Raw genomic sequence first — 27,923 nt, forward strand, 5'->3', positions numbered from 1 at the left:
TTGAGTTATATTATGTTAAGTTGATTGTGTTGTGTTTAGATGATTGAGTTGTGTTGATTTGATTGTGTTGAGTTGATTGAGTTTTGTTATATCGATTTGATAGAGTTGAGTTATATTTAGTTAATTAAGTGGTATTGGGTTGTGTTGTGTTGAGTTGTGCTTGATTGAGATTTGTGGAGTTATGTCTAGTTGATTGTGTTGTGTTTAGATGATTGAGTTGTGTTGAGTTGATTGAGTTCAGTTAAGTAGAGTTCACTGAGTTTTGTAGAGTTGTATCGAGTTAAATGAGCTGTATTGAATTGTGCTGTGTTTAAGTTGTGTTGTGTTGATTTGATTGAGATTTGTTGAGTTGATTGAATTGTGTTTATTTGAGATATTTGTGTTGGGTTGATTGAGTTGTATTGAGTTGGATTGAGATGTGTTGAGCTGTGTTTAGTTAATGTGATTGTCTTGTGTTGAGTTGACTGAGCTGTGTAAAGTAGTGTTCAGTTAATTGTGTTGAGCTGTTTAAGTTGAGTTGTGTAGATTTGATTGAGTTGTGTTTAGTTGTTTGATTTGTGTTGGGATGATTGAGTCTGGTAAATCTATTGAGATGTGTTGAGTTGTTTAAGTTTTTAGTTTTGTTGAGTTGTGTTGAGTTGAGCTGTGTTGAGTTTGTTGTTCGTTGACACTGATGTTGTTATTGTTGTTTGTTTTTGCTTACAGACGGCTCTTGAACTTGCAAAAGATGAAATGTGTCCGGTGGCGATCATTCGCAGCCAGCCGAATGAGTTATTCAGCTCTGCATCAGCATCTTTGATCTGACCTGTTCATATGTCTGATGGGGTGTGTGTGTGTGTGTGTGTGTGTGTGTGTGTGTGTGTGTGTGTGTGTGTGTGTAGTTATGCACAGGTGTCTCCCAACCCTGCATAAGACAGAAAGTGACGCAGTTGTCAATGGTGACAACACTACTGTCAACGTCAACTTAACTGCCACAAGCAAGTCAGTCAGTGTGTGTGTGTGTGTGTGTATATGAATGTCAGTGTTAAACTGTCAGTGAGAAGCTGAATAGTTTTTTTGTTTCTGCAGGAAGTCCGACATCATTGTAGAAGCTCAGGAGTTGGCCATGAGGATCTTTCAGGATGAAGTATATTTTAAAAAGGAACCTTTGATAGAAGAAGGTAAAAACACTCTTTCAGTAAGTTGAGGTGGTAGTATCTAGGAGTGCCCTATGTGCTCTGTGTGTGCAGGGGCTAGGAATGTGAATTGGGGGGCCCCTTGGTCCATTGGGAGAGGGCCTCTCACTTTCTCCCTTCTTCTCTTAGGTCCAAATAGATGAGATCATGTTAAAAAGAACCATATGCTCTGTCTCCTGTTTCAACAACAAGAACCATATATATATGCTGTTGGTCAGTCTGTTCGGGAGGGGACATTTAGAATTGGCACAGATCCTCTCTCAGGTACTCTATAGTGCTTGATATGATACTGTTTTACTATGTAATAAACTTTTTACTGGCAACTCAGTATCGGCGGAGTTTTTCTTCACAACGTCTAAACACCATCGCCACTAAATAAACAACAAGAATTACACAAAGTGCTGGCACTGGATCCTGCTGTGAGACTCTCAGCTATTACACACCAACCAACATCAGCACGACACACTCCAAAACACTGTATAACGCTGTAAAAAACACTCCATAAGACTGCATAACTCTGCATACCACTGAACACCAAACAACAAAGCATTGTGTGACAGTGTATCACACTAACACACTGTATAACACTGCATAACACTGCATAACACACTGTATAACAGTATAACACTGTATAATATGTCTGTCTCTCTGTCTGTCTGACTCTCTCTCTCTCTCTCTCTCTCAGTGGATTAGTGATTGGCATGGTGCTCAGCATGGTCTTCATTGTTCTTCTGCGTTTTCTGGCTGGGGTCATAATCTGGACGATAATCATCTCGGTCATCTTCGTTATTGGTTACGGTGAGGATGTAAGAAAACTTCTTATGATTTCCTTTAAATGAAACGTATCTACCAGTAAAATCAAACTGAAAATGAACTCAGTGCAACATTCAGTGGGGTATGATGATAATCACCCCCCCTCCCCATCTCTCTCTCTCTCTCTCTCTCTCTCTCTCTCTCAGGTACCTTCCACTGTTATATGCAGTACGTAGCTCTGAAAGGCCAAGCTGGATCAGATGTTACCATAAAGGATTTGGGGCTGCAGACAGATTTCTTCATCTACCTGCAGATCCAGCAGACCTGGCTGGCCTTCAGTGAGTTTATTACTATTATTATTATAAATATAAGTTTTACTATTATTAATATTATTATCACATATGGTGGTTAGCTTATCTTTCAGTCTGTGTGTTTCTCTCTCAGCAATTATCCTGGGTATCGTGGAGCTGGTGATCCTTCTCATCCTCATCTTCCTCAGAAAGAGAATCGTCATCGCCATCGCTCTCATTAAAGAGGCCAGCAGGCAAGTGAGCACAAACCACCCCCCCGTCGCTCCCCACGCACACATGCTGCTCCAGATAGACCAAAACTGTGACAGATCAAACACACAGATTTTACCTGCTCTGCTTACCTGCCCACGCTAGTAAGGTCTGAAACATTTCTTACGTCTGTTTTGAGCCACAGTCACAATCCTAGACATTGCAGTTTGCGTTGCCTTTTGAAACGGCCGTGACCAAGGCTGGACCAGAAGATTACGTGCAGTTATAAAGCAGCCAAGTCACTAGCTATAAACAGTGATTACACAAAAGTTAACAAAACTTTGTCAAATTATATACACACAACAGCACAATTCTGTACACTTATCTGCAGTAATAAAGTGTAGTTTGTAAGTTCAGACCATGCCTTCAACATGGTGGTGGTAGTATCTGAGCAGCTTCTGCCTGTAGCTAAAAGGCCAGACCTCCCTCATAGCTGTAGCAGGAATGATGTAGGACTGAGGAACAGGAAGGAGATGGGGTGGTGGGCAAGATTGCGAATGCTTCGTCACAGAAACAAAAGCAAAGCAAGCAAGCAATTAAAGTTTATTTATATAGCGCTTTTTACAACAGGTGTTGTCACAAAGCAGCTTTACAAGGAAAACAGCATTGCAGAAAGAAATCCGGGTCCAAGCCCCCATGAGCAAGCCAGAGGCGACAGTAGCAAGGAAAAACTCCCTAAGAGAAACAGGAAGAAACCTTGAGAGGAACCAAGAATTAGAAGGGCAACCCATCGTCCTCCGGTCGACACCGGATAGTAAAACACTGTTAGTATTATAGTACAAAAACAGGGAAAACAGGTGGAGCAAATGATTAATTTTATTAATTAATAAGTTCATGCAGCAGCAGCAGCATCAGTGGGGTCAGGTTGTGAGGATGAGGTTTGCACAGCAAGCAGTGGCACCCGATCAAGGCAGAAGAGGCAGCAGCATCAGACGCACAGGATGGGCAGCTGTTTAACTCGGCAAAGAAAAGAAAGAAAGGAAAAACACACAGAGAGTCAGTTCTGTAATGGGTCGCTGATTAATTTGATTAGTTTAAATGATTGATTAGTTCAAATAATTTAAAGTAATTTTGATTAGTTTAGTTCATGCGGCAACAGCAGCAGCATCAGTGGGGTCAGGTTGTGCGGATGGGGTTTGCACGGCGTTGTACAGCAGGAGGCTCAGTGGTGGTAAGCCGGTCCAGAGGGCTGGCGAGCAGTGGCACCCGATCAAGGCAGAAGAGGCAGCAGCATCAGACGCACAGGATGTGCAGCTGTTCAACTCGGCAAAGAAAAGAAAGGAAAAACACACAGAGAGTCAGTTCTGTAATGGGTGACTGATCACAAATTACAGTGTTAGCAGAGCAGCAGAGACTCTGGCAGGTATAGAACTGACAGGGAAAACTAATTACCAAAGGCTTGACTATACAAGTAAGTTTTCAGCTTAGATTTAAACACTGAGGCTGTGTCTGAGTCCCCAACATTAACAGGAAGATTATTCCAAAGCTGGGGGGCTTTGTATGAGAAGGCTCTCCCCCCTAACGTAACTTTATTAATTCTAGGTACTAATAGTAAGCCAGCACCTTGTGATCTAAGTAGGCGTGATGGTTCATAGTGGGAGAGAAGTTCACTCAGGTACTGAGGGGTGTAGCGGGACAAGGCCTCAAAAGCACCTAATTTCCCACTTACCGTAAGACACGGGTATTTTAATTAAATTCAAGTGAGGGCTTGACCATGGTCCAGGGAACAGAACCGAATTGAATTTTTTCATATGCACACCGTGACAGAGATGACTGTAATAAAGGGTTATTTATTGATAGAGGTATATAAACACAAAGCAATCGATTACAAAGGTACATAGGCACTAAATATTGGATTACTAGTTATAGAAAGAAACCAGAGATTGAATATACTGAACAAAAGTACTAAGATTAGCTGATTTTCCAAATTATGTGGCTTTTGAGCAGCAAGCAGAACAACCCTAACACTAGTGTAAAGCTGGCCTAAGTGTCAATAAAGAAAAGCAAAATCACAGTGAGACTGAGACCACAAAAGGGCAGTGCGAGTGAATCTACAACCTGGATGCCTCAGAGCTGCGGTGATGCGCGTGTCACGTTGAGGAAGAGAAGCCACTGCTCACACAGGCTAGGAAGGGTCTGCAGGTCAAAGGCAAGGCCGCTAGAGGTGCAAGCCCTTGGTCAACGCTTTGGACCGGACCCCACTGGCAAGGCAGGCTTCCGGCGACGCTTGGCGGCCTCTCTGGTGAGGAACGCAGATCTTCTTCTTGGCGATGCAGGCAGGCGGTGGTCGGAGCAGGCCCTTGATGTGGATTTCAGTCAGCACTGTTTTGCTTCTGTTTCTGTTCTAAAACTAGGTTCTGAGCGGCCTATCGTTGGCAATTAGACTTTTCAAAATAGATTGACGAAACTTGAAAAACAAACGCAGCTAGATGCAGCTCTTCAATAGTCTAACCTTACAGTTACAACACTTTAAGATTACTGAGTAAATGAAACAAAACGAATTAAGACACAAGACAAACAACTAACATTTAAGATCTGCAGAACTTAGCTAAGGTGCAAAACGAGGAGAACGGGCTTTTCTACTTAGAGTTTCATTAAGGTTACATGTTGGCTGTCTCGCTCCCTTCAGGGCCAACTTTCCCTGTCTTTCTGTTTCATCTTCTCGTTCTCCTAACTGTTTCTCTTTCTTGCTGGCTTTAAAGAAAGAACTTTGAGGGTGGAGCTAAGGCAGAGCTAAGGCGGGGAAAAGGTTTTGGTTGGTCTGTTAGGTTACATATAATGAATATGCAATTTCTTTGAATACTGCTCAAGTGTCACATAATCCTTTGGATATTCTGGGTGTGGTTACACTTAAGTAAAAGCAAATTAGAAGCATGTAGTTTCACATATATAACATTACTGTTTCCATAGTGACTATTAGAAATGACTATGGAGCTTACAGATTACTATCCCTTAACGTAGACCATAATATGGTTACATACAATTAGTTGAATCCTTAACCATTCTAGTCATATAAGAAGTAGGAACTACTTAGACAAAAGAATTAAATTGTTAAGACAATTTCGAGGTTATACGTCACAGTACTATTTCTAAACAATGCTTACACAAACGGTTACATAATAACTCAGAGTAAAATAAGTGAGTACATAATCATCAATAATTCTGTAGATATGTTGGCAGAAACTCTATGATCAAAGTATACATAGTCACATAAGCTACAAACTTTAGAATCCTGCTTCCAATAACACTACAAGAAGACTTGTTTCTCAAACAAAGGAAAAAGAAAAATTATATAATGTGTGAAACGAACATAGTTGTGAATAATCAAAGATCAATACAATAACCTAGATCAGTGAAAAAGGGTTACAATTCAAGAATCAAAATAACTACTAGAATATAAAAGAATATAGTGTAGAAAGTTTGGTTTTAATTCCCTTTGGTGGGGATTAATCAATTCACGTCTGACAATGCAACATGTTAACAGTAACAGAGGTGTTCTTCACAGTTTGATAAAGGAAAGGCATTTGATTGATACTTGATTAAAGATCACATTGTGAATAATTTGCCAGAAAGCAGGGCTCTCAGGAGCCTAGCCTCTGCACAGACCCCAAATTTATGATACTGAAGGAATGCACTTAAGAGTATCTGGCCACACGGAGGGGTCTGCTCAGGGATTCGTGAGGTCTCAACAGTCCCCTCACCCAGGGTTGATTGGTGGGACATCTTTGGCCTTTGTTTTAGGTAAGATGTCTCTCTTTGTGGGGGAAGGTGAGATGTATGGGTGTGAGAGAGAGGGAGAGGAATTTTCAAAAGTCACAATTTATTAGTATCCTAACAAAGCCACCCCCCTCCCCACGTCTGCACCAGGGTGCCAAAGGCGGGGAGGGGGGGGGTTGTGAGACGTGTCTTTAGCAGTCAGCCATAAATTTACTGTTTGTCCTTCTAAACATCCTGCTGCATGCAGATGCAGATCTCACTTTGCTCAAAAAGTTCTGATCAGTTTATGAATTAAAAACAGCAAAGCACGCTACAGCGGCAAGTCCATAAGTCAGTAAGAGAATTTTATAATCAATGCGAAATTTAACTGGTAACCAGTATAAGGTTGATAAAACTGGGCTGATATGGTCAAACTTTCTGGTTCTAGTAAGAACCCTGGCTGCGGCGTTCTGGACTAACTGAAGCTTGTTAAGGCTTTTGCTTTGACATCCAGACAGCAGGGCATTACAGTAATCTAGCCTTGAGGTAATAAATGCATGAACTAACTTTTCTGCATCCTGTAGAGATAATGCATTTCTTAATTTAGCAGTATTGCAGAGATGCAGGAAGGCTATTCTAGTAATATTCGTTATATGTGTATCGAAGGACAGATTAGGGTCTATAATGACACCAAGGTTTTTTACAGATGAGCTTGATGCAACTGAGAAATTGTTAAGTTTAAGTGTTAAATTAGACAGTCTGTTTCTAGCCGCTTTTGGACCAAGAAGTAGAACCTCTGTTTTATCCGAGTTTAGTAGGAGAAAGTTACTCGACATCCAGTCTTTTATGTCTTTTATACAGTCCTCAATCTTGCTAAGTTTAATTTTATCATCCGGTTCGCTTGCTAAATATAACTGAGTGTCATCGGCATAGCAGTGAAAATTTATGCCGTGTTTACTGATAATGGTGCCCAGTGGTAGCATATATAATGTGAATAATACAGGTCCTAAAACAGAGCCTTGTGGAACACCATACTTTACTTTTTTGAGGGCAGATGATTCCCTGTTTATATTAACAAACTGATAGCGATCAGTGAGGTAGGACCTGAACCAGGAAAGAGCTATTCCTGTTACCCCTACAAGGTTTTCTAGTCCATCTAGTAAGATAGCCCTAAAGTGTCAAATGCCGCACTAAGATCAAGGAGGACTAACAAGGACACATTTTCTTGGTCAGAGAATAATAATAGATCATTTACAATTTTTACTAGTGCTGTCTCTGTACTATGATGTGGCCTAAAGCCAAAAGGGGAGGATGTGAATTTATAGGGTGTTATACTGGAAGAAGGAGGGGTTTCAGCCATGTTCTTCCCCCATCTGACGTGGTTGGCTACAGTGGACTGTGTACAGCCACGGTTAGCCAATGAGCTAACATTAGTTAGGCTACTATTGTAAGATTAAAGCACAAAATCAACCATAATAATACAGTCTAGAGGCAGACTGTGTATCATACAGTCTCTCTTTATTTGACTGTTTATAGTGAGTGGTGATGAACTGTCTAAAGGTTTTTAATTAAATGCTGCTAAAATTAGCAATTCCTCTGTATTGGAGGTTCAGTGCTGCTATATGAAGCCCCACCCCTTTAAGGGTCAAATCAGCAGAGCTACTGGTCAAGGACGCAAATTTGCATTCATTGACTGGCTTTCAAAAATCTGCTGGCAAAAATGTGAGATGCCATGTTTTGTTTATTTTCTAAGTGAAAATAAGTTCATCCTGAACATCCTCTACAGAGAGCACATTTACATATGACATTTTTCTGCAAAATTCAATAATTAAGCATTAATATAATTATGAATTAATTGTAGTTATTATCATTATAGTTTTGAAACCTTTTGAAACGTTAAACTTGTGTTATTGTAGTTTTCATCCCATCTATTTTTCAGGGTGCTGACTCATATGATGTCACCGCTGTTCTACCCTCTGCTGACCTTTGCGCTCGTGTCTCTGGTGATCACGTACTGGGCCGTCACCTCTGCGTATCCACCTCAGAGCTACATTCACTCTCACAGCACAACTGACTCACCTCACAGACACAGCACCATCACTCTCAGTGACTTTCACCAACTAACAGACAGACAGACTGATTGTCAGACAGACAGATACATAGACCGATGGATAGACAGACAGAGACAAATGGATAGATGGACAGACAGACAGATAGATGGATAGACAGACAGAAACACAGATAGAAAGACAGACATAGTACTTATAAAAGCTGGATACAAAATTTAAGTTTATATTACAAAGTAATCAAATGATTCAAAGTAATCAAATGTAAATATAAAGTGCTCCTATAGAGGAACTTCCAGCTGATCCTTAACTGCCTCCTGCAGCTTCCTGTCCACCTCCAATCAACCGATCTATAAAGTTTTCAACACCACAGAGTGTGAATACTCTGGACAGACCTGCGACCCTCAGGTCAGTCTCCAGAAACAACTTTTAATAATATTAAGAATTGATAATAATAAAATGATTATAATAATTTCTACAGTACACATGTACACTACATTCTTCTTGTATTGTACTTTTTTCTATTGTAAAGTTTGTGTGAATTTATATACCATAATTAATTTCTACATGATCATTTTCCAAATCTCTTACAAATTAACAGACTGTTTTTGCTGCAGCTGTAGGCTGAATGGGTGGAGCTAAACTGCTGTAGGCTGAGTGGGCAGGGCTAAACTGCTGTAGTCTGAATGGGTGGGGCTAAACTATTTTTTTTTCCACAGAAGTTCAACAGCTCTAAAGTCTTCACGCAATGCCCAGATGCAGAATGTCTGTTTGCATTCTATGGCGGAGAGACGTTCCTCCATAAGTACCTGATCGTGTTCCAGTTCTATAACCTGTTCATGTTCTTCTGGTGTGTGAACTTTGTGACGGCGCTGGGTCAGGTGACCCTGGCCGGGGCCTTTGCCTACTACTACTGGGCCTTCAACAAACCGGCTGACATCCCGACATTCCCCATTTTCTCCTCACATGGACGGGCCCTCAGGTGCATTCACTATTCCTACTGCCCAACTCCGTTTCATAGCATCACAAAACTTGGTCCAATAGTTTACTAACAATTCAAATTTAGTCTTAATTCTGAACCTAGCAGAGCTGGCGAGCAGAAAGCCAACTACACTAACATGTTTGAGATGAGTGTGTTCAGAAGACCTGTCAAACCAAATCAGTTGACCAATAGAGTGCAGGTAAACGCCCTCTTCTAAGACCCGTCCCCTGTTAAAAAGTGCCAAAAGTCAGAAGCAAAAGAGCAATGCCAGAAGCAAAAAACATATCGGCAAAATCAGCAAACAGAAAAAAAGTAGAGCAAAAACTGGCAAAATAAGTAATACATTTATATCAGAATGAGAGAAAATAAGTAAACACTTCTTTGAAAGTTAAGCTTGAAGATTAAGCTTGAACTGTCATTATTTGTGCTTGCAGCATATTTTGGACATTTTGATACTTAAATTTTTTGCTGATGCTAACTGCATGCCTGATCATCACACACTCGCTTGTAACGTGTTAAGTTGGCTTCTTATCCAAATTTTTCGGCCCACCTTAAATGGCGCAGCAGTTACGAGCTACAATCATTTAAGGTGGAATGGAAAATTATACTAAGAAGCTGGCAAGCAAGAATAAACATGCTCGTGTGGTTTCTGGCACCGTACATAGACTATTAATACATTGCCACAGCTATAAACAGGAGCACAAAATTATGTGATTAGAGTGTGATTAATGATGTTCTCTCTCTCTCTCAGGTATCATACAGGCTCCTTGGCCTTCGGTTCTCTGATCCTCTCCATCATTCAGGTGATCAGGATGATCCTGGAGTATCTTGAGAAGAAACTGAAAAGTGAGCTGGAGCTTTTCTGCCTTTTCTGCCTCTCGTTTCACCTGTTTTTTTTTCTGTGTCTCCTGTTTTCTGTCTTACAACGAAATAACATGAGAAAGCCGCTCGTTTAAATGTGCCTTCAGAGGTGCTTCGTCACTCAAAGGAGACGCAGGAGGAGGCTAAACTAACCTGTTAGCTAATGTTAGCATATGTGTTTCGTGATTCTCTACGACAAATCAGCAGTCTGCAGCGTTTCTACGTCACCTTTTGATATGGGCTCAGCTCACTTGGAACCTCGACAGAGGTGGTACCAGAGACAGTACCTGGTACCAGGTTTGCGAGTAGAGTCGAATCGACTCGAGCCAGTACCATGAAGTGGAAAAGCATGTTAAATTCCCGAGAATTCCTGCTGCATTACTTCTGCTGCATCCCAAACTACACACTAGCTCAGTAAATAGTGTGTAAAAATGGTTCATATCCCATTAGAAGTGCACTCATTAGTGTAGTAGGTGAACTACAGAAGTGTGTGGTTTGGGACGCGGCGTTAAATCCGCCAGTGAAACACGTTCAACAGCTGCTCTGCTAAGCTGCTTGTTAGCTGCTCATTAAACACTTCCAAGACAAATTTTAAGGTGTTTCCTGATTAAAGAAACATTTATTGAGGTAAATTAATGCATTTATTAAGGTCACCTGATGTTGACGTATTCGCCAGCCATTTGTTCTACGTTTAAGTCACCTCAGTGTAACTGCAGCTCCATTTAAGGTGGAATGGAGAATGTAAATGAGAACCTGGTGAATAAGAAGCTTCAGCTTTATGTCTGTGTATTGGTTTATTATTTCAGAGCTTTGGCAGCTTTGATAGCCATTTTTCTAGTTTTATTGGAATTTATTGGAATTTTCTGGAGATATGCAGGTTACACAGATCCACCAACCCTCAGATAGCGAGCGTACATTGGTCCACTGGCTTGATAAGGACCCCGGCTGTCTGTTTGCCACTGCTGGTCCATCCTCGGACCACCCAGATTGTTGTCCTGCATACAAGGCCTAACTAGTTTTTAATCTCCTCAAACAGATTTTTCATTTGAGAAAATAAATTAAGACAAATATTTTCAAAAAACAGCGAGAAAAAAATGAATGACTAGGCCTCACACAAAATAATTTAGCTGAAAATGTTGTGGCTGACACTGTGCTAGATTGGCTACAGCTGAATATTTATTTATAATATTTATGTAAAATGTTACTAAATATTTATGTTAAAAGTTACTGAACTATGTCACAAAGGATACGAAATGAAAGAAATGGAAGAAAAATAAGTACATTGTGTCTGAGTGCAAAATAAGCAGGGAAAGTGGCATTTTGTCTAACATTCCACCTGCAGGACACCCAGAACACGCCAAGCAAAACGGCAGTGGACCACAACCTTTGCCACCAGCAGGCCAACAGTAGCCCACCATCCTCTTGTTATCTGGGTCTTGCTAATTGGAAACACTTAGCTCACCAACTAAGCTAATCTTAGCCAGCTAGCTGCTGTGTTACTTTATTCTTCTCATTTTGACCTTTTAGAATAAGAAACACAGCTCTATTAATCCTAAACTGCTTCTACTGTTTTATTTTGAGTGTCTGTTAGCTGGCTAATTTAGCTAATGTCAGATTACATTCAAGCTAAGCTAATGTGTTAGCTTACATTAAACTCAGCATATCTTAACATATTGGAGCTTCTTTCTGTGAGGAAAACATGTTGAAGAAACTCAAAGTAAGTATTTTTTTACTCCAACACTTCTCTAAAGCTTAGTCATTCTTTTTTTATTAATACTTTTACTTTAAGCAAATTTATCACAAGCAACAGCCTAATGTTACTATGCTTTATCAGTACTCTTTACACACTACTTAGAAAGCTGTAGCGTTACAGTTTATTTGGATGTAATTAAATGATGCTTTTATTTTTATTGTTACAGAGTAAAAGTAAGTGTGCTTCACAACTCAGCTTCAAAACTGAGGAAACCCGTAGCTTGCTAACTAAGCTAACTTTAGCTAGATATCGACTGTGTTCTTTTACTCGTTTCTTTTTCTAGATTAACAAGCACAGAAGCTCTTTATTAAACCTAAATCTGTTGTTTAAATGTTTTTGTGCTTGTTTGCTAGCTAAATTAGCTAATATCAGCAAATGTTCTAATGGGTTAGCTTATTCTCACTGAAATCTTAGTGTGTTGGAGCTTCTTTTTGTGAAGAAAATGTTCCTTAAAGAAGCTCAGAGTGATTCTTAGAGTAGTTTTTACTCTTATCCTCTTTTTCTCTTAAATCTGTTTATTCTTTGAGTCTTTTATTTATACTTGTATTGGAGTGAATGTATCACTACAGTGGTGGTGCACTAATCTTAGTAAAGTAGGATTTTTTGATTTCAGTATTGATGACTCTGCATCTCAGAATTCAAGGTTAATAATGATTTTTCACTCATTTTCTCTCCCAGGTCGCCATTTATGGTAAAAACTTCTGTACGTCTGCTAAGAATGCTTTCTTCCTCCTGATGAGGAACATTGGCCGGTGAGAGAAGCGACACATCACTCGGTGCTGTTATTCAGCTGGGATTAGACAGAGATAGTCGATTACAGACTATCTATATAATCAGCAGGAGTGGAATATACTCCAGTGATTGTACTTTATTACTGTACTTAAGCATTAAAGGTTCCAGTACTATTGAAAGTGAATGCTTGTACTTTTACTCAGTAAACAAAATAATTTTAAAAATACTCTTTACATTTTCATTAAGACATTTATTCACTTGTTATAAACATCAAAGGCATTTGCATAAAACATCATTAGTACATTTTGGCCTTTTTCACTTAAGTGAACTGTGTAAAATCTATTTAGGTAAATGTTTTGTGGATCCATAAATGTTTTGTAGCCTAAATATAAAATTCATCACATTAGTTTTTACCAAAAAAAAATATTTATTTTTACAAGTTTAAATTTGTCTCAACATTTAACTTAAGATGAATACTTAAGGAGGTTTTTTTCAAGTGGCCACATTCTCTGACCAGTTGAGTTCCGACACTTTTACTAAGATTTTGACACATAATCTATCGACTTTTTCTCTACTTTTAATGCTTTTAGGGTTTTGTTTATACGTATCAGTAACTAAAGTTCATAAAGATGTTTTTTCATAATAATTTCATGTTTTGTGTTTTAGAGTGTTCGTGCTGGACAAAGTGACAGACTTCCTGTTGTTTCTGGGAAAGCTGCTGATAGTGGGGATTGTGGGTAAGTGCCGAGAGGAGCTGAATAAAATATACTAATAAAACTGAGAGCCGTTCCACACAAACTAAACTAGACCTCACCGAAAAGCAGGAATCTGCACCTGTAGCGCAACTCAGAGCAACTTATTCAGTTAAACTGAGTCCGTCTCAGTAGAGCTGTTGTAGACGGATCTTCTGTTTGTTATTCATTTCCATCAGAGTGTAGCAGTAAATTAAAGCGACACTCAGATTTACACAGTTTACCTTTCTCTTACACCCAAAATACACTTCTGTGCAAAAATATTTAAAAAAAGGGCCAAACCCAAAATACACTGTAGAAAGTGTCTTGTCAGATCTACTTAAAAAATTACTTCATGTGGTAACAAGAAATTGAACTGGTTTGATTCAAAACTACATTGATTGAAAGAATTATTTAGGTTGTATAAAGTATTTATTTAGGTTGAATAAAGCAAGTTGATTTACTTGTTACCACATTAAGTCAATTTTTTAATTAGATCTGAAGAGACACTTTTTACAGTGTATGATTCACTGTCATCTATAAACATGGACTAAAGTACACACTAAGCGGGACTTTATATTTGTGGTTCGGTTCCCACAGCAGAAAATAAATATATATTTAATAATAGCAATAATGTCGCATTGGCATCAAGTCAGACCATGATTTAGTGAGGCCATGATTTTCCCACGATAAGTGCTCTTTTATTAAACACCAGCAGAAAAGGCAAATACATACTCACAAACTCGCAGGGGAGCTCAGCCACAGACAACATTAAACAACACAGTGCGTCTTCCATGATCCTTTGTGCATGGCTGCTCGCGTGGCCACACCTCCCGAGCTCGTCAGAGCCAGCTTCAGGTGGTAGCGTGTCGCGACAACAGTAATAATAATCATAATGATGATGATGATGATGATGATAATAATAACACTACATGAAACATATATAGTGCGTTTCAAGAACCCGAAGGCACTTATAACTGTAATAAAACACAGAACACCAGAAGACAAACAGAAAAACAAAGAAGAACACAGTGTAACATACTGAGAGAGGCGATTAGCTCGGTGGTAGTAAGTGAATCAGACTGCTGGACATGCGGAGGAAGAGAGTTCCAGAGATGAGGAGCAAATCTAGAAAATGCTTGGTTGCCAAAACTATAAAGGTTGGATGTGGGAAAGGTTAGCAAATCAGCTGAAGACGAGCAGAGAGTACAGGTGGGTTTATAATGAAGGAGAAGATCAGAAAGTTAGGAAGAGTGATGTTGTTAAGAACATTAAAGTGAAGGTGGTACGTTACAGGAAGCCAGTGGAGATCATAGAGAACAGGCTGAGTGAGTATGAGTGAGAAGGTGAGCAGCAGAGTTCTGGACCATCTGAAATTTGTGAAGGGGGAAGAACTGATACCTGCAAGGAGAGAGTTACAATTGTCTGAACGACTAGATGAAAGCACATATGAGAGATGCAGCAGCAGAAAGAGAGAAGAATGGCCACATTTTGGAGATTAAAAAACAAACTTTAATAAAAGAGCTGACATAGGCATCGAATGAGAGTCAGGTCGAAGATCCAGATTTCTGACCTGAGGGGACGGGGAGACTGCTATATCAAGATATATAAAGATAGTCCTGTCATGCCTTGTCCTTGTCTTTCTCTTTTTTAGCCTTGGTTTCCTTGTTTTCCTCTGTTATGTGCTTTTGTTTATGTCTGATGTGTGTCTTTGTTTTCTAGTTTATGTGCTTTTGCGTTGTTTTGTTAGCTTCTCCCCTGTTCTGCCATGTGTTCAGCCCACACCTGTTTCTTGTTCTTAGCTCCGCCCATCATTATTCTCAGCTGTCTCTAGTCTAGTGTTTGTATATATATACGCCCCTTGTTTCAGTCTTGTCTTTGCTTGGCAGTTGTAGCTCTGTTGTTATGTTGTTGCTTTGGTTCTGTTTCTTTTCTTGTTTATTTTACTCGTGTTCTTGTTTTTCCTGCTTATTGCTCCTGTTCCTGCCAAGGACTTCAAAAAAAGTCACACTTGCATCCTGCATTATCTCCTGATCACACAACGTTACAGAAAGTTGTGTTTCATCCAGAGCGTTTAAACTATAATATTATAGAATAATAACTAGAATATTTAAACTATCTGAGAGGTGAATTGCGTCCTGAGACATATCTGAGTGTCATCAGCATAGCAGTAAATGTCTAGTGTCATATGATCTTGAAGCATGTCATGCGCTACCCCAGGCACAAGGAGGATGCTGGAGGCAGGATTCACCATTGCAGCAGCTATTTTTCACCACAGATCTCTTCACTATGTAAGTGATGAATAGTAGTGGTCCGAAGACTGAACCCTGAGGGACCCCTTAAATGACAGTTGAAGTTGATGAAGTAAACCCAGTGAGAGAAATACACTCTTTCTATCTCCAGAGAGAAAGCATCTGCGGATATAAGAAGGTCATCAGTATCCTTAGTCATGGCATTTTCAGCACTGTGATATGGACAGAATCCAGACTGTAAAGGTTTGAAAAGATTATTGCTTAATAAGTAAGCTATAAACTTATTCAAGCATGTTCAACAGAAATGGGGGGTTAGAGATTTGGCGGAACTTATTGAAATTAGTTGAATCAAGGCCTTTTTTTTTAGAAACCTCGACAAAAAGCAGTGAATGAGTAACAATCATGAGATGAGGAGTCAGAGCGGGTAGACAGGTTAAAATAGTTCGTAGAGGATCGAGGGAGCAGGTGGGTAGAGGCTGTAACAATATCACCCTAAATTCAGACTTATAAAACTGATAATTCCGGTCCTAAAATCTGATTAGCTGAGCCGCATTCAAAACCTTTGTAAAATCTCACCTCACAACAATTGAATTATGTATTACTAAGCCACGGAACGAAAAAACCCTCGTTCTATTAATAGTCTTTGACACTCGTGCTGCTTGCATGGACCATCGGGTATATTGATGAAGTAAGAACCTGTTTTTTTTTTAACTGAGGGGCTGGCAACTTATGTTCTTAACTAGAACTAGTCTTGTTAGCAAGCTAACAGGCTAAAAAATAGCAAACATGCTAAATGACTCCATTATTAATATCACAGGCTTCAATTATAATACTTAAGAAAATATTTATGTATTAACTTGCTGTGGCCATTTGGTGACTAAAAGTGCTTATGAAGTGCCGTGTTATCAGATGTTCATTGATATGTGAGAAAAAGTTAAACAATTCATGAAATGGCCACAGTATACAGTGATGGGCGACCAAACGTTTTCCTCATTCTTCTCATTCATTACATTTCTTTATTAATAACTTGGGTATTTTAGCATATTTTATGTTGGCTGACATGATATAAAAGCAATAAGCCACTTGATGCCGTGCACTACAGTGATTTTATAATGGGGAGGAGGGTTTTAATTCCGCTTTACGTTGTGCCTAAGAACATCCTTCCCTGTGATAAAATCACAGTAATGCACAACCACTTGTGGCTTATTGCTTTATTCTACTTCTGTCTGTTTTTTTCAGCTGTGCAGTGCACATTTGTGATGTAGGTGTTGCACGATTAATTGGTATGAAATGATAGTTAATCTGCTGAAGTAGTTGAGAAAAGTGGCTTTAGCTGTTTTTTCTCTCTTTCCTGTCAGGAGTCTGCTCCTTCTTCTTCTTCTCAGGGAAGATAAAGGTTGTGGAGGAAGCGGCTCCGTCACTAAACTACTACTGGGTTCCCATTGTGGTGAGTTTAGACACAAGCATTAGCATTACTGATTTACTACAATAATACAGGCTACAGCTGAATTAAAAAACAGCTTTCCATTTTTGTTATTATCATTATTATTAGTAGTATTAGTAGTAGTAGTAGTAGTAGCATTCATATCAGATCTATGAAATTATTTAGCATTAGCATTATTGATAACAGAATATAGATTAGAATATTTAGATTAGTTCGCTGGAATTAACGTTAGCATTATTGATACTTCAATATAACAACTGCTGTATGCAGTTGTCTTGGATGATTAGCATTAGCATTATTGATATAACACAGTAATCCATAGTAATCCTTAGTTCCTGCTGTGTTGTTGTGGTATATCAGGATGCTAAATGTTACCGAATCAGCTGTGTTTATGCTACTGTGAGAAGTATTACCAGGCTGTTTCACTGCAGTGTGTATTTGTTCTAGACGGTGGTGTTTGGCGCCTACATCATCGCCCACGGCTTCTTCAGCGTCTACGGCATGTGTGTGGACACTCTGTTCCTGTGCTTCTGTGAGTGTTAAAGCTTGATATATTCTGGCAGAGAAAATGCAGCACTCAAAACCTTCTGTCAGAAAAACACTGTATGCTAAAAATATCAACCCACTGCAGGCCAAACATTTAGGGCCACCTCACCATCTTTTAAACTTTTATTTTACAGTACAGTAAGAAATTCCTGTAATAGTTTAGTAAATATAAATCGGTTCTATACTTATGCTTTGGATATGTTTGTCTTCAACTCTAATGCTGTGTTTACATAATGACGTTCAAAAATATCGTTTTGTGCCTGCATGACTCACACCACTGACAACAATGGAAATGTTGGCATTACCAACATTTGATTGATTATGTAAGGTGAAAAAGGCTTTTTTGCTATTTTGATGTTTTGTTATATAATTTAGTTTCTCAAAAAAATTAATGGTTTGCTGCAACTTCTGCTGGTGGCACTAATATAGGCGCAAATATTTAGGTGGGTGAGACTGTTTTCCTCTAAATATACCAGATTAGACTTCAATATAGTAACTTAATGTCAATCAGAAAGGAAAGCATGACCATCTGGTTTCAAAACACTTTGAAAAGCTACATATTGTAGCACTGGCAGAAGAAAAAACACAGAGGTGGCCATGATTCTGCAATAACAAGTTGGCAGCAGTATCCCTTCTTGAATGGTAACATGCATGGCAAAACATACAACCAGCACAAACAATCGCTGTTTACATAAGACGTTATCAATGACGAGACTGGCCACTGGTTAAAGTATGGATGGGAACGCTTGTAACGCTCAACTTTTCCTACTGCACTTGCATTTCACTGGCCTATTCATAACTTAAACTAACAGACAATGACATTAAACACCACAAACAAGTCCCTTTGTTGGAGGGCACGCACTACCATATGCCTTTGCTTGTGGTTATGTCTCTAGCCACACCTCTCAGTCTCAGGTGCCAGCACCAGCCAGCAGCAGATTACTGCAATATGATATAACCAATAGAACACTGGAAGGGAAAATGATCAGTGTATCATCCCAGCTGTAATTTTATCCAATATAACATGCCTCCTGCGCTGTTCTACTGCCTTTTTAACTGGTTTTATCCACTTTACTCTGTACGTGCTGAGGCTTTACACTCACTGTAACACTCCCCACTCTTATCTGCTCTTTTCACTGGTGAGCTCTTTTCGCCCGGCTTTGAGTGTAATCCTTTTCTTTGTCTCTATTTCTCTCCATCATCTCACTCTTCCCACACTACTGCCTCTCTGCCACCTCCCCGCTCTCATTATAAACACCAAAACACGGCTGCCCGAACTCACCGGGCCGAAGAACTTGGAGAGGAATGATGGCTTACTCGTCATTACTAAACGGCCACCAGGAAAGTGGAGGAGGTGACAGTAAACTGTTACCAAGCAACCGACCATACGCACACAGCTGAAACATAAACACGTAATAACAATAATGTTAAAAATGTAAGTTACAGCTGCCGTTGCTCATGGAAAAAAGGTCAAACAAAACTGAAGTGTAATAAACTGAATTGAGAATACTGTGAGAGCGCCCCCTGCTGTTTATCAGAACGTTGTTGCTCCCCAGTTTCAGTCTCCATTTCCCAAACGCTTAAGCTGAGCGCGCTAATGTTATTCCTCCTAATAAACAGACACGTTCAGCTCTGTCTCCTCATTATTCACCACCATCACTGTAATATTTTATCAACATTAACACACGAAGGTAGTAAGAGGGGACGGTGGGGGTCGAGTCTGCAGCATCTGACATTTTTAAAATGCAGAGTTAGAGAAGAAAAACATCTCAAAAGTGAAAGCAGCGTTTTACAGTATAAATAAATGTAGCATCATTATGCTGGTAGTGAACTAATAGCTGCCTACAAACAATAGAAACGATGCTTGAACAGAAGTTAGAATGCTGTTGAAGTTTGTCCTAAAGTATTTAGGTATTTAGCTCTAATCGTAGTGAGAGAGTGAGTTAGAGGTTTACACTGTTACTGTTCACTGCTGAGCTGATTTTGGTTCTGATTTAATGGTTGTTCCCTCAGTGGAGGATCTGGAGCGCAATGATGGATCTGCAGAGAGGCCGTACTTCATGCCCAAGAGTCTCCAGAAGATACTTAATAAAAAAAACAAGGTTATGAGCAAATAACCTCCAGAGAGAAGAGACAAAGGAGAAAAAACAGGAGGAGAAAGTGGGAGAACCCAGTGATCAGAGATGGTTTTATTCGTATTAACAGTGTGGACTCAGATCAGATCACTTTACTGTTCATTCTGACCAGCCGGTTCAAACAGTGCAGAGTGTAATATCGTGAGTTTTGAGCTGTTTCACTGTTAATGAGTGTTACATTCGCATTTTAGAGGTTAAATTCTTTAATATTCATCTGTTCTGACTGTATATTACAGATTGTTACTGATTGTTTACCTTTTCCCACATTGTTTTGTGTTTTAATGTATACCGTCCTGTATTGCTCATGTGCTGATATATTTTGCATCAGAAATCTTTCTTTTGCTTCTGACATTTGGCACTTTTTAACAGCGGGTCTTAGAAGAGAGCGCTCACCTGCACTTTCTATTGGTCAACTGATTTGAGTGACAGGTCTTCTGAACATGTAGGTGGGCTGCACAGCAAGTATAAAGCTGAACTCTGACTAAATCAAATGTATCTACTAATTCTGTAGCACCAAACGTTTAACCTAGTTAAAAATAATCAGGATTACATTTAAACCATCATTTTAATTCTGGATTACTTTTACAGTAAATCTAGATTCATTTAATTTTGTTGCACCGTATTTTAAACCAGGGGTGTCCAATCTTGTCCACAAAGGGTCGGTGTGGCTGCAAGTTTTCACTCCAACTTCTACTTTAATCAGATGGACATTGTCTTCATACATTTCATTAGGTGACCTCCTGCTTTGTTGTCGTGAAAACCTGGAGCCACACCAGTCCTCTGCGGATAAGACTGGACACCCCTGATTTAAACTTCATTCAGGGATAAAATTTAAAAACTTCTTATTTTGGTGGTTTAAATTTACAACTGTGTTACAACATTGAGTGTTCTCACAGAACAGAAAATCTCTCTGAGTAAAACTATATTAATATAAAGCAAAAAGCTTTATACTTTGTTGTAACTCACTGATGGTCCCAAAAGGGGGCGCTATTAGCGCTCTTGTAGCTTTTGTGTGAATCACTAAAATAGAAGGACATAAACACGGCAGCGGATCTAAATAATGCACGGTTTACAGTTTTAAACTACGTGTAAATGAAGTAAACAGCTGAAGACTGAATAAACTCAAGATACGAACGCGGCCTTGTTAAACTAGCTGATCCAGGATGAACAGCTTGGCAGATAGCTAGCTAGCATTAGCTAGCAGGCTAAAAGTTTACTTTACAATATTCTGTGTAAGAATTAAATAATAAGAGTTTTTACTGTGGCTTACAGAATAACATACAGAGCGTCTGTATTAAAAATTTTGATTCAAATTACAGACAGGTTTAGTGTACATTGTCAGCAGTCTTCTCAGTGCTGAATAAACAGCGCCCCCTGCTGACGCAGAGCCTCCGGGTCTGATAACGGATTTTTTAACGTCCGAATCGGCTCTTTGCCTGTGAGAGCTGTTTCTGATGTAGTTCTGAGCTAGTTTACTCTCAAAAATGGAAAAAAGTACCTTCTAATCACAGACAGTTGTGGATAGTACTGTTATCGTCAATCAAAATGTAGACTGCTTAAGGCACAGATAAGGCTTTAAGCACAGATTTGTTTATCCATGTTTAAAATTAAGTGGTCTGCAACACAATTTAAAACAAATCCTAGGGTTAACAAACCCTTCATTAGGTCTAAACTCTGTGTTAATTTATGTCTTGTTGGTGCAGCCCACCCATGGCTGCTCAGCATGAAACCGACCCCCACCATAACACGTCCTACTGAGTGGTGCTATGAGTGCAGCGCTGTACTGGCATATCTGGCGTTATGAACAATGTTTGTGATTTTCCTTGTAAGTTCTAATGTAATACACGTTTATAGGTCCGTGTGAACCTGTATGAAAGAATATAACTGTTGTTTTGGGTATTGATGAACATAAACTTAGTTGTTTATAAAAGAACAAAACTACCACCTTTCAGGTTGCAGAGAATTTTTTAGGAGATTTATTCTAGTTAGGATGTTTGTGTAATACTGTTTTTCTTATGTGGAGTTAATGATAAGATTATGAAGTTAGGAACTGTTATTCTGTAAGGCTACTGTCCTAGATTTCACATTGTTGTACACTCTGTTGACTCAATTATAAAATGCCATTTTAGAGTTGAATTTTTTCGTCTTTCATTTGTGTATTAAAATAGCATTATGCAAAATGTTAGCTAACAATAGCTGACTATCACTAGTCATCAATGCCCTGAGTTTGCTATTCACTAAATGTTTAGCCAATGGGAGCTATCCAAATCACAGAAAACTTTATAGCTTACTGATCGTGGCCTAGGAATTTTACCCAACTCACTGGTTTAGTTGTCTGTTGAGTCTCTCTATTCTTTTCTTTATCTGACAATATCAGGATCATGGTGGCACTGCTAGTGTCGCTGAGCTAAATAAACAGTTTATCTGGCCAGTTAGTTAGAAAATGACCTACTGAACAAAACCAATATTTAGTTTAGCTATCATTGATATGAATCACACACAGTGCTAACTTATTTATTGCCTCACTATCTAAGGTAGCAACCAGAAATGTACTGGTGTCTGACCTTATCAAAATGTCCAATGATTGGATTGCATATTTACAGGTAGAGCTCTACATAAAACTGTAGGTGTGATATTTGATAGCCTACATCACATGAAGCTGAAGTCAGCTTCTTGTTTGAATATTCCTAATTCATCTTAATTGGTGCAGCAGTTACATTCTGGTGACCCAGGCCACTGCCCACTCAGATACCATTTAAGGTGGAATAGGAAAATATGAACAGAAAATGCTACCAGTATTATAACCGATTATAACAGATTGGATGTGCTGATAGCTGATCACCCTTAAAAAAACACTACATTCAGATATGAAGTGGGTGCCACATAGACTTTCGCTGCCTTTGGGACCATCAGGACCCCATCTGTCCATTTGATGGCTGGGATCCATATTGGTAAAAGGATGTGATCCACTCGGGGTATTAAACATTCTCCAACATCTTCCCTGCAGTCAGTGGAGTTTACTGAACAGCAACTTCTCGTCTTTGCTGCCTAGCTGCACCACATCTCTATAATGATTTGCACAGAAAACCCCTCTATAAAACTCTCCTTGGTTTCTCCCCACCTTATTTGAAGCAGCATTATGTGAGAATTAGTATTTTTTGCTCTAGGGCCCTCCTCCCCTACAGTTGCAGAGAGTATTTCACCTTTACACCACTGTCATAAACCTTTACACCGCACTGTGTGCGCCCCCTCATGGACACCTGTACACATGCATGTGTTGTTTAAGCAATAGAACACGAGAGGGAGCGTGTTGTCGCGAAATAACATCACGGCCGTGATGTTATAGCGATAACACACAACCTTGAGTGTTCTTTTGCTTTTATCCAACAGTTAAAGAAATAAAGTAAGAAATTAATAAATTGGGCAGTGAAGGTGGCATTTAATATGTTTTAATGTTAGCAGTTCCTTCCGCCAAATTATAGTGCCTTAACAAGCAGCTTGTTGCTACGTCTACGTAGTACGAGCTCCGATCAACATCGCGCATGCTAGACAGCTGGCAGTTCATTCTCCAGCTCCACACAGACCAACTGAAAGGTGACAGTTGCGGAATTTAGTGTCGTCGCATCACTTCAGAGTCTGACCAAATCAGCTGTCCGTCAAATGTGATCTTAAAAGTATCCATTTTCTGTTTGTGGCAAAGTAAGAAGTAAAAACGTTCAGATGCCTTGAGCATCTCCTACAGCTGTCAAAATCGCTGCTTAGCAACGGTGTCTCAGCAGAGTGATACAGTGTTTGTGAAAAAACCCATGATGTTATGGTAAAATAACAGCACGGTTAGAACGCTTCTCAACCAATCAGCTTGCGTGGCCAGAACTAACTGTTGGTATAATACTATATAGACAATATATAATAGTACTCACGAAAAGAACATATATGATGAAAAATATAATCAGCCTATCCTTCACATAAACTGTATTACAATAATTAACAATATAAGTCGCAATCTATAATGACAAAAACAAAATGATAAAGGCTATTTTACACAGAATACAATATTTTTTATTGTATAAATAAAAAAGCAAAAAGATCTTTACACTATATATATATTACACTAATTGCACATGGAGTATTGATTATATTGCACACAGGAAATGGTGATGAATTTCACCAGCTTATGTGCTGTAGGTGTCTGAGGGTCTAATGGGGGTGGAGGAGTTCTACTGGGAGCAGGGCTGGCTGTACAGTCTAACAGCAGCAGGAAGGAAAGACCTGCGATGGCGCTCCTTTACACACTTTGAATGAAGCAGCCTGTCACTGAAGAGCTGCCCAGTGCTGTCAGATTCTCTAATGTATGGGTGGGAGCTGTTCTCCAGTATGATGCTAGTATGGCTACATCCTCCTGTCCCCCACCACCTGCACTGAGTCTAGGGGGCTTTCCAGAACAGAGCTAGTCTTCTTAATGTGTCTATCAAGTCTCTTCCTGTCCGCAGTTGAGATGCTGCTACCACAGAGACCGCTTCCATAAAAGATGGCTGATGCCACCACGGTGTCGAAAACGGTCCTCAGGAGACGCCCCCTGCCCCCACACACAAACAGCCTCAGTCTCCTAAGCGGGTAGAGTCTGCCTCTGGCCTTTCCTTAAAGTGCACTAATGTTATCTGACCAGTCCAGTCTAGTGTAGAGGTGAAATCCCATGTACTTATAAGAGTCCAGTCTCTCAGTGTCCATTCCCTGGATGTTCACTGGTGGAGGGAATGCACCTGCGGAAATATACCACCATCTCTTTGATCTTCCCCACATTGATCAGGAGGTGGTTCCTCAGACACTAATCCACAAAGTGCTGGGTCAGTTCTCTGTACTCTCTGTCGTCATCGTCTGTAATGAGTCAAAGGATTGCTGAGTCATCAGAGAACTTCTGTAGATGTAGTTTGGTGAGCTGTTCATGAAGTCTGCAGTGTACAGGGCTAGAAGAGCTACAGACCTACAAATAAACTATAGCCCACCGTGACGGGTGTCGAATCTGCAACATGGTAAGCATCTGATGCCCTATCAACTGTCGCCCATGTAGTGAACACACATGCAAGTACTGTGACCACAGAAAGCCACGAGAGCGGAGCTGAGACAACGTGAGGCGTAAAGGTTGAGGTGGCATGCGAGGCACCATACAAAGCTGTGCTGTACTACGAGAGATGGACAGCAATGAGTGGGCTGATCAACAAATGTGGGACCCAGACTTGCAGCCAGTGACACAGTCATTAAGGGCACAACAACGGCCTCACTGGGAGGTGGTGGCGATCCTGTCTCTATACACAAAGGGACTGTGGGCCAAATTGACACCCTTTGAGGTGGGATGTAGAGGACTTTTGCAGATGGTGTGACTTGTGTACTGCATGCATAGACCCCAGGGCGCATAAGTCCCGATCCCGAGACTGCAGTAGTTTCCAGTGAGCAAGCACATGCAATGGGTAGAGTCAACATATGTACGAGGGCCATTTCCACGCACTAGATTCTGTCACATGGCGTGAAAAGCGTGAGACACTGACTGTATTGTGTTGTCTGTCATGGGTTATTTCACCAAATGGCCAGAGGCCTATGCTGACTGTCATCAATGAGAAGCTTAGCGAGCTGAAGCTAACCCAGCATAACCAAAAGACGGTGAGCTATTCCACTCCGTCTGCCATGTCAGGCTGACTCTGATGTTTTTATGAACGCTGCCATGCTCGATGTTTCCTCCATTCTGCCTATTCTTTCATCTTTGTATTATATCTTTGTCCTACTAAATTTAGCTGTTGTACATGAAGTGTGCAACATGCTCATCCAATGCAGTTTCTCCTAGTCAGATAGTGAGGTGGTGACGAGGTGTGTGAGTGTTCATGCACGCAAGCAAGGGAGATCAGATCACCTCAGATGTTGGCAAGAGGAAAATACGATAAACAGCTTTAATCTTATACTTTAACTCATTTTCACTAAAGGCTTTTGTGTATAGTAACGCTGAACACAGCCATAATGCTAACACTAAGACTAGTGGAGATACCAGTACTACAGCAGATTTATACTCATAAGGAAGATGAATGTGGTGTCTAAGTATCGTCAGACAGGTCTGTGTTGTACGTGTGCTGAATATGTCTGTATTGTCTCTATTGCAGTGAATTTGGTTCACTGCAATAGAGACACTCTGAGCGGTTCTACTTAATGATTAAGCAATCACTCATATCTCACAGTCACTCTAGAACAGCTATCAGGCTGCAGTTAGAACAGCTTCCCACTGCAGTGTTTATCACTGTATGACTACACTGTATTGATCAGATACTGACACATTAAGATGAATCGAATTAGAGTTTGCTGTTTAGTTTCTCGTTGTGGGTGACATCCTCGAGGACATTTGACCACATACTTTGTAAAGCGGCCCATTCACAACGTCAGTAGTGTAATGGAGAGACATTTATGTCACTTCATTGACGACTGTTGTAGACAGTTTATATCTGTGCGTTAAGTCTGCTGTAAGAAGTATTTTCTGTTTCATTCTCATTTCTGTTGAATGTTTCTGCCTCATCTCTGGTGTTCTGGCAAATTGCGTTTGACAAACCATTGTCAAAATATCCTACCATAGTGCATATTTATAGTAGCACTCTACATACAAAGTGACACATGATTTTAACAGCCTAAATCAGTTGGAATTAATGTATTACAGCATTAAAAGAATCCTCAAGATATTTTGAGAGCCTATATCAGCTTATCATGGTGTAGAGGAATCTTAAGATCAATCTGTACTGAATTAACTAAAATTACACACAATAAAATGTTTGAAACATCAGTTACTACACTGCTCGGTAGGCCCACACCTTGTATAGACCACTGGTCACACCGCTGACCACATGGATGTAAAGGTACACTTTGAACAACAGTACTGTTGTCTCTGTTACAGTTATGCTAAGCTCGTTCTAATTCAATGGTTCTATTCGAAATCTAATTCGTAGATATTGAGTGAACTCTTACTATCTTTCTAATTCCACTGTTAATGGTAACTGCAGTTAGTACTGTACTTTATTTACTATAACTATTTTGCTAATTCATTCTTATATCCAGGGTTTTATTCGTGTTTCAGGAATTCTCGTTCTATTATTAATGTCTAAATCAGTTTTGTAATTCATTTCAGTAATTGCTCCATTGTAAAAGCAGCTCTACAAGATCAGTCATAATACTGCACTCCTGAGCCACACTGAACAATGATGCTTTGTCTCAGTATTAACAATGCTGATAACATTGCACCAGAGTTGCAACACTGGTATAGGATCCTCCAGAATCAGCATTTTACAATAAAACAATGTTTACTGTTTTGATGTTTATAAATGTTATTCTACACCGACTGGCCACTGCATTAAGTCCAGCTGTACACAGGTGAGGTGGCTTATAAGTGGCTGGATGGTGTTTTTATGGAAAGTACAGCTGACGGACATTGAAGGCTGTAAATTTAAACACTGTGTTGAGTTCAGCAGCTCATTTTTAGGAAATTTCAGCTAGAAGCTCTTTGATTGACTGTGAAGATTATTTATGTCCAGTTAAAGAGCAGAACAGTACCGACCTTTTCCTTTATATATGCTCACTCACACACACAAAACTCAGTGTTAGTGTAGCTGCAGGTCAGTTCACTTTCTCAGAGTCACAAAGGGACACCAGGCACCGTTACAGTCAGTGTGTACAATGAGCATAGTTATATAACGCCGGTTTTTGTGTTATATTCAGCGCAAATTGATAACGCCAGTGTAGGTGTATAACTGCAGCAGTGTGTATAACTCAGTCACTGTCTGTGTATAGCTTAGTGCCAGTGTGTATAACTCGCACTGTGTGTATAGGCAGTCAACTGTGTTATAACTCAGCACTGTGTGTATAGCTTAGTGCAAAGTTGTGTTATCACTCAGCACTGTGTGTTATAAACTCAGTGAAGTGTGGATAATCCAGGAAATTATTCTGGTAACTCCACTGTAGTAGGAGCTGTACTGATGTTCTTTGCTGTCTGCTCTTCACTCTGGGCATGCTGGGTTATGTGGGCATCGGATAGGTGGGTGGAAGTTTTGTCATCTTCTATCATATAATATATATATATTATATATATATATATATATATATATATATATATATATGTCTTGATGTTAACTCGAGCGCTGAGCTAATTTGCGTGGGTGAAGAAGTTAAATTGTGAAAGTGAATAAACAATATCATAATAACCACTACTAGAA

General features: G+C 39.7%; 1 protein-coding gene across 1 annotated transcript in view; it reads left to right on the forward strand.

Annotated features, from left to right (window-relative positions):
- LOC118807665 (choline transporter-like protein 2) overlaps positions 1 to 27,923 on the forward strand; it is a 64,716-nt gene that overhangs the window by 19,489 nt on the left and 17,304 nt on the right. Inside the window, 9 exon segments of the mRNA XM_036569696.1 lie at positions 706 to 770; positions 1,069 to 1,126; positions 1,563 to 1,594; positions 1,861 to 1,973; positions 2,135 to 2,266; positions 2,373 to 2,472; positions 8,124 to 8,216; positions 8,574 to 8,658; positions 8,970 to 9,232. Of these exon segments, the coding sequence (XP_036425589.1) occupies positions 706 to 770; positions 1,069 to 1,126; positions 1,563 to 1,594; positions 1,861 to 1,973; positions 2,135 to 2,266; positions 2,373 to 2,472; positions 8,124 to 8,216; positions 8,574 to 8,658; positions 8,970 to 9,232 (941 nt within the window).

The sequence above is a fragment of the Colossoma macropomum genome, unplaced genomic scaffold (genome assembly GCF_904425465.1).
Source record: "Colossoma macropomum unplaced genomic scaffold, Colossoma_macropomum, whole genome shotgun sequence".
Lineage (NCBI taxonomy): Eukaryota > Metazoa > Chordata > Actinopteri > Characiformes > Serrasalmidae > Colossoma > Colossoma macropomum.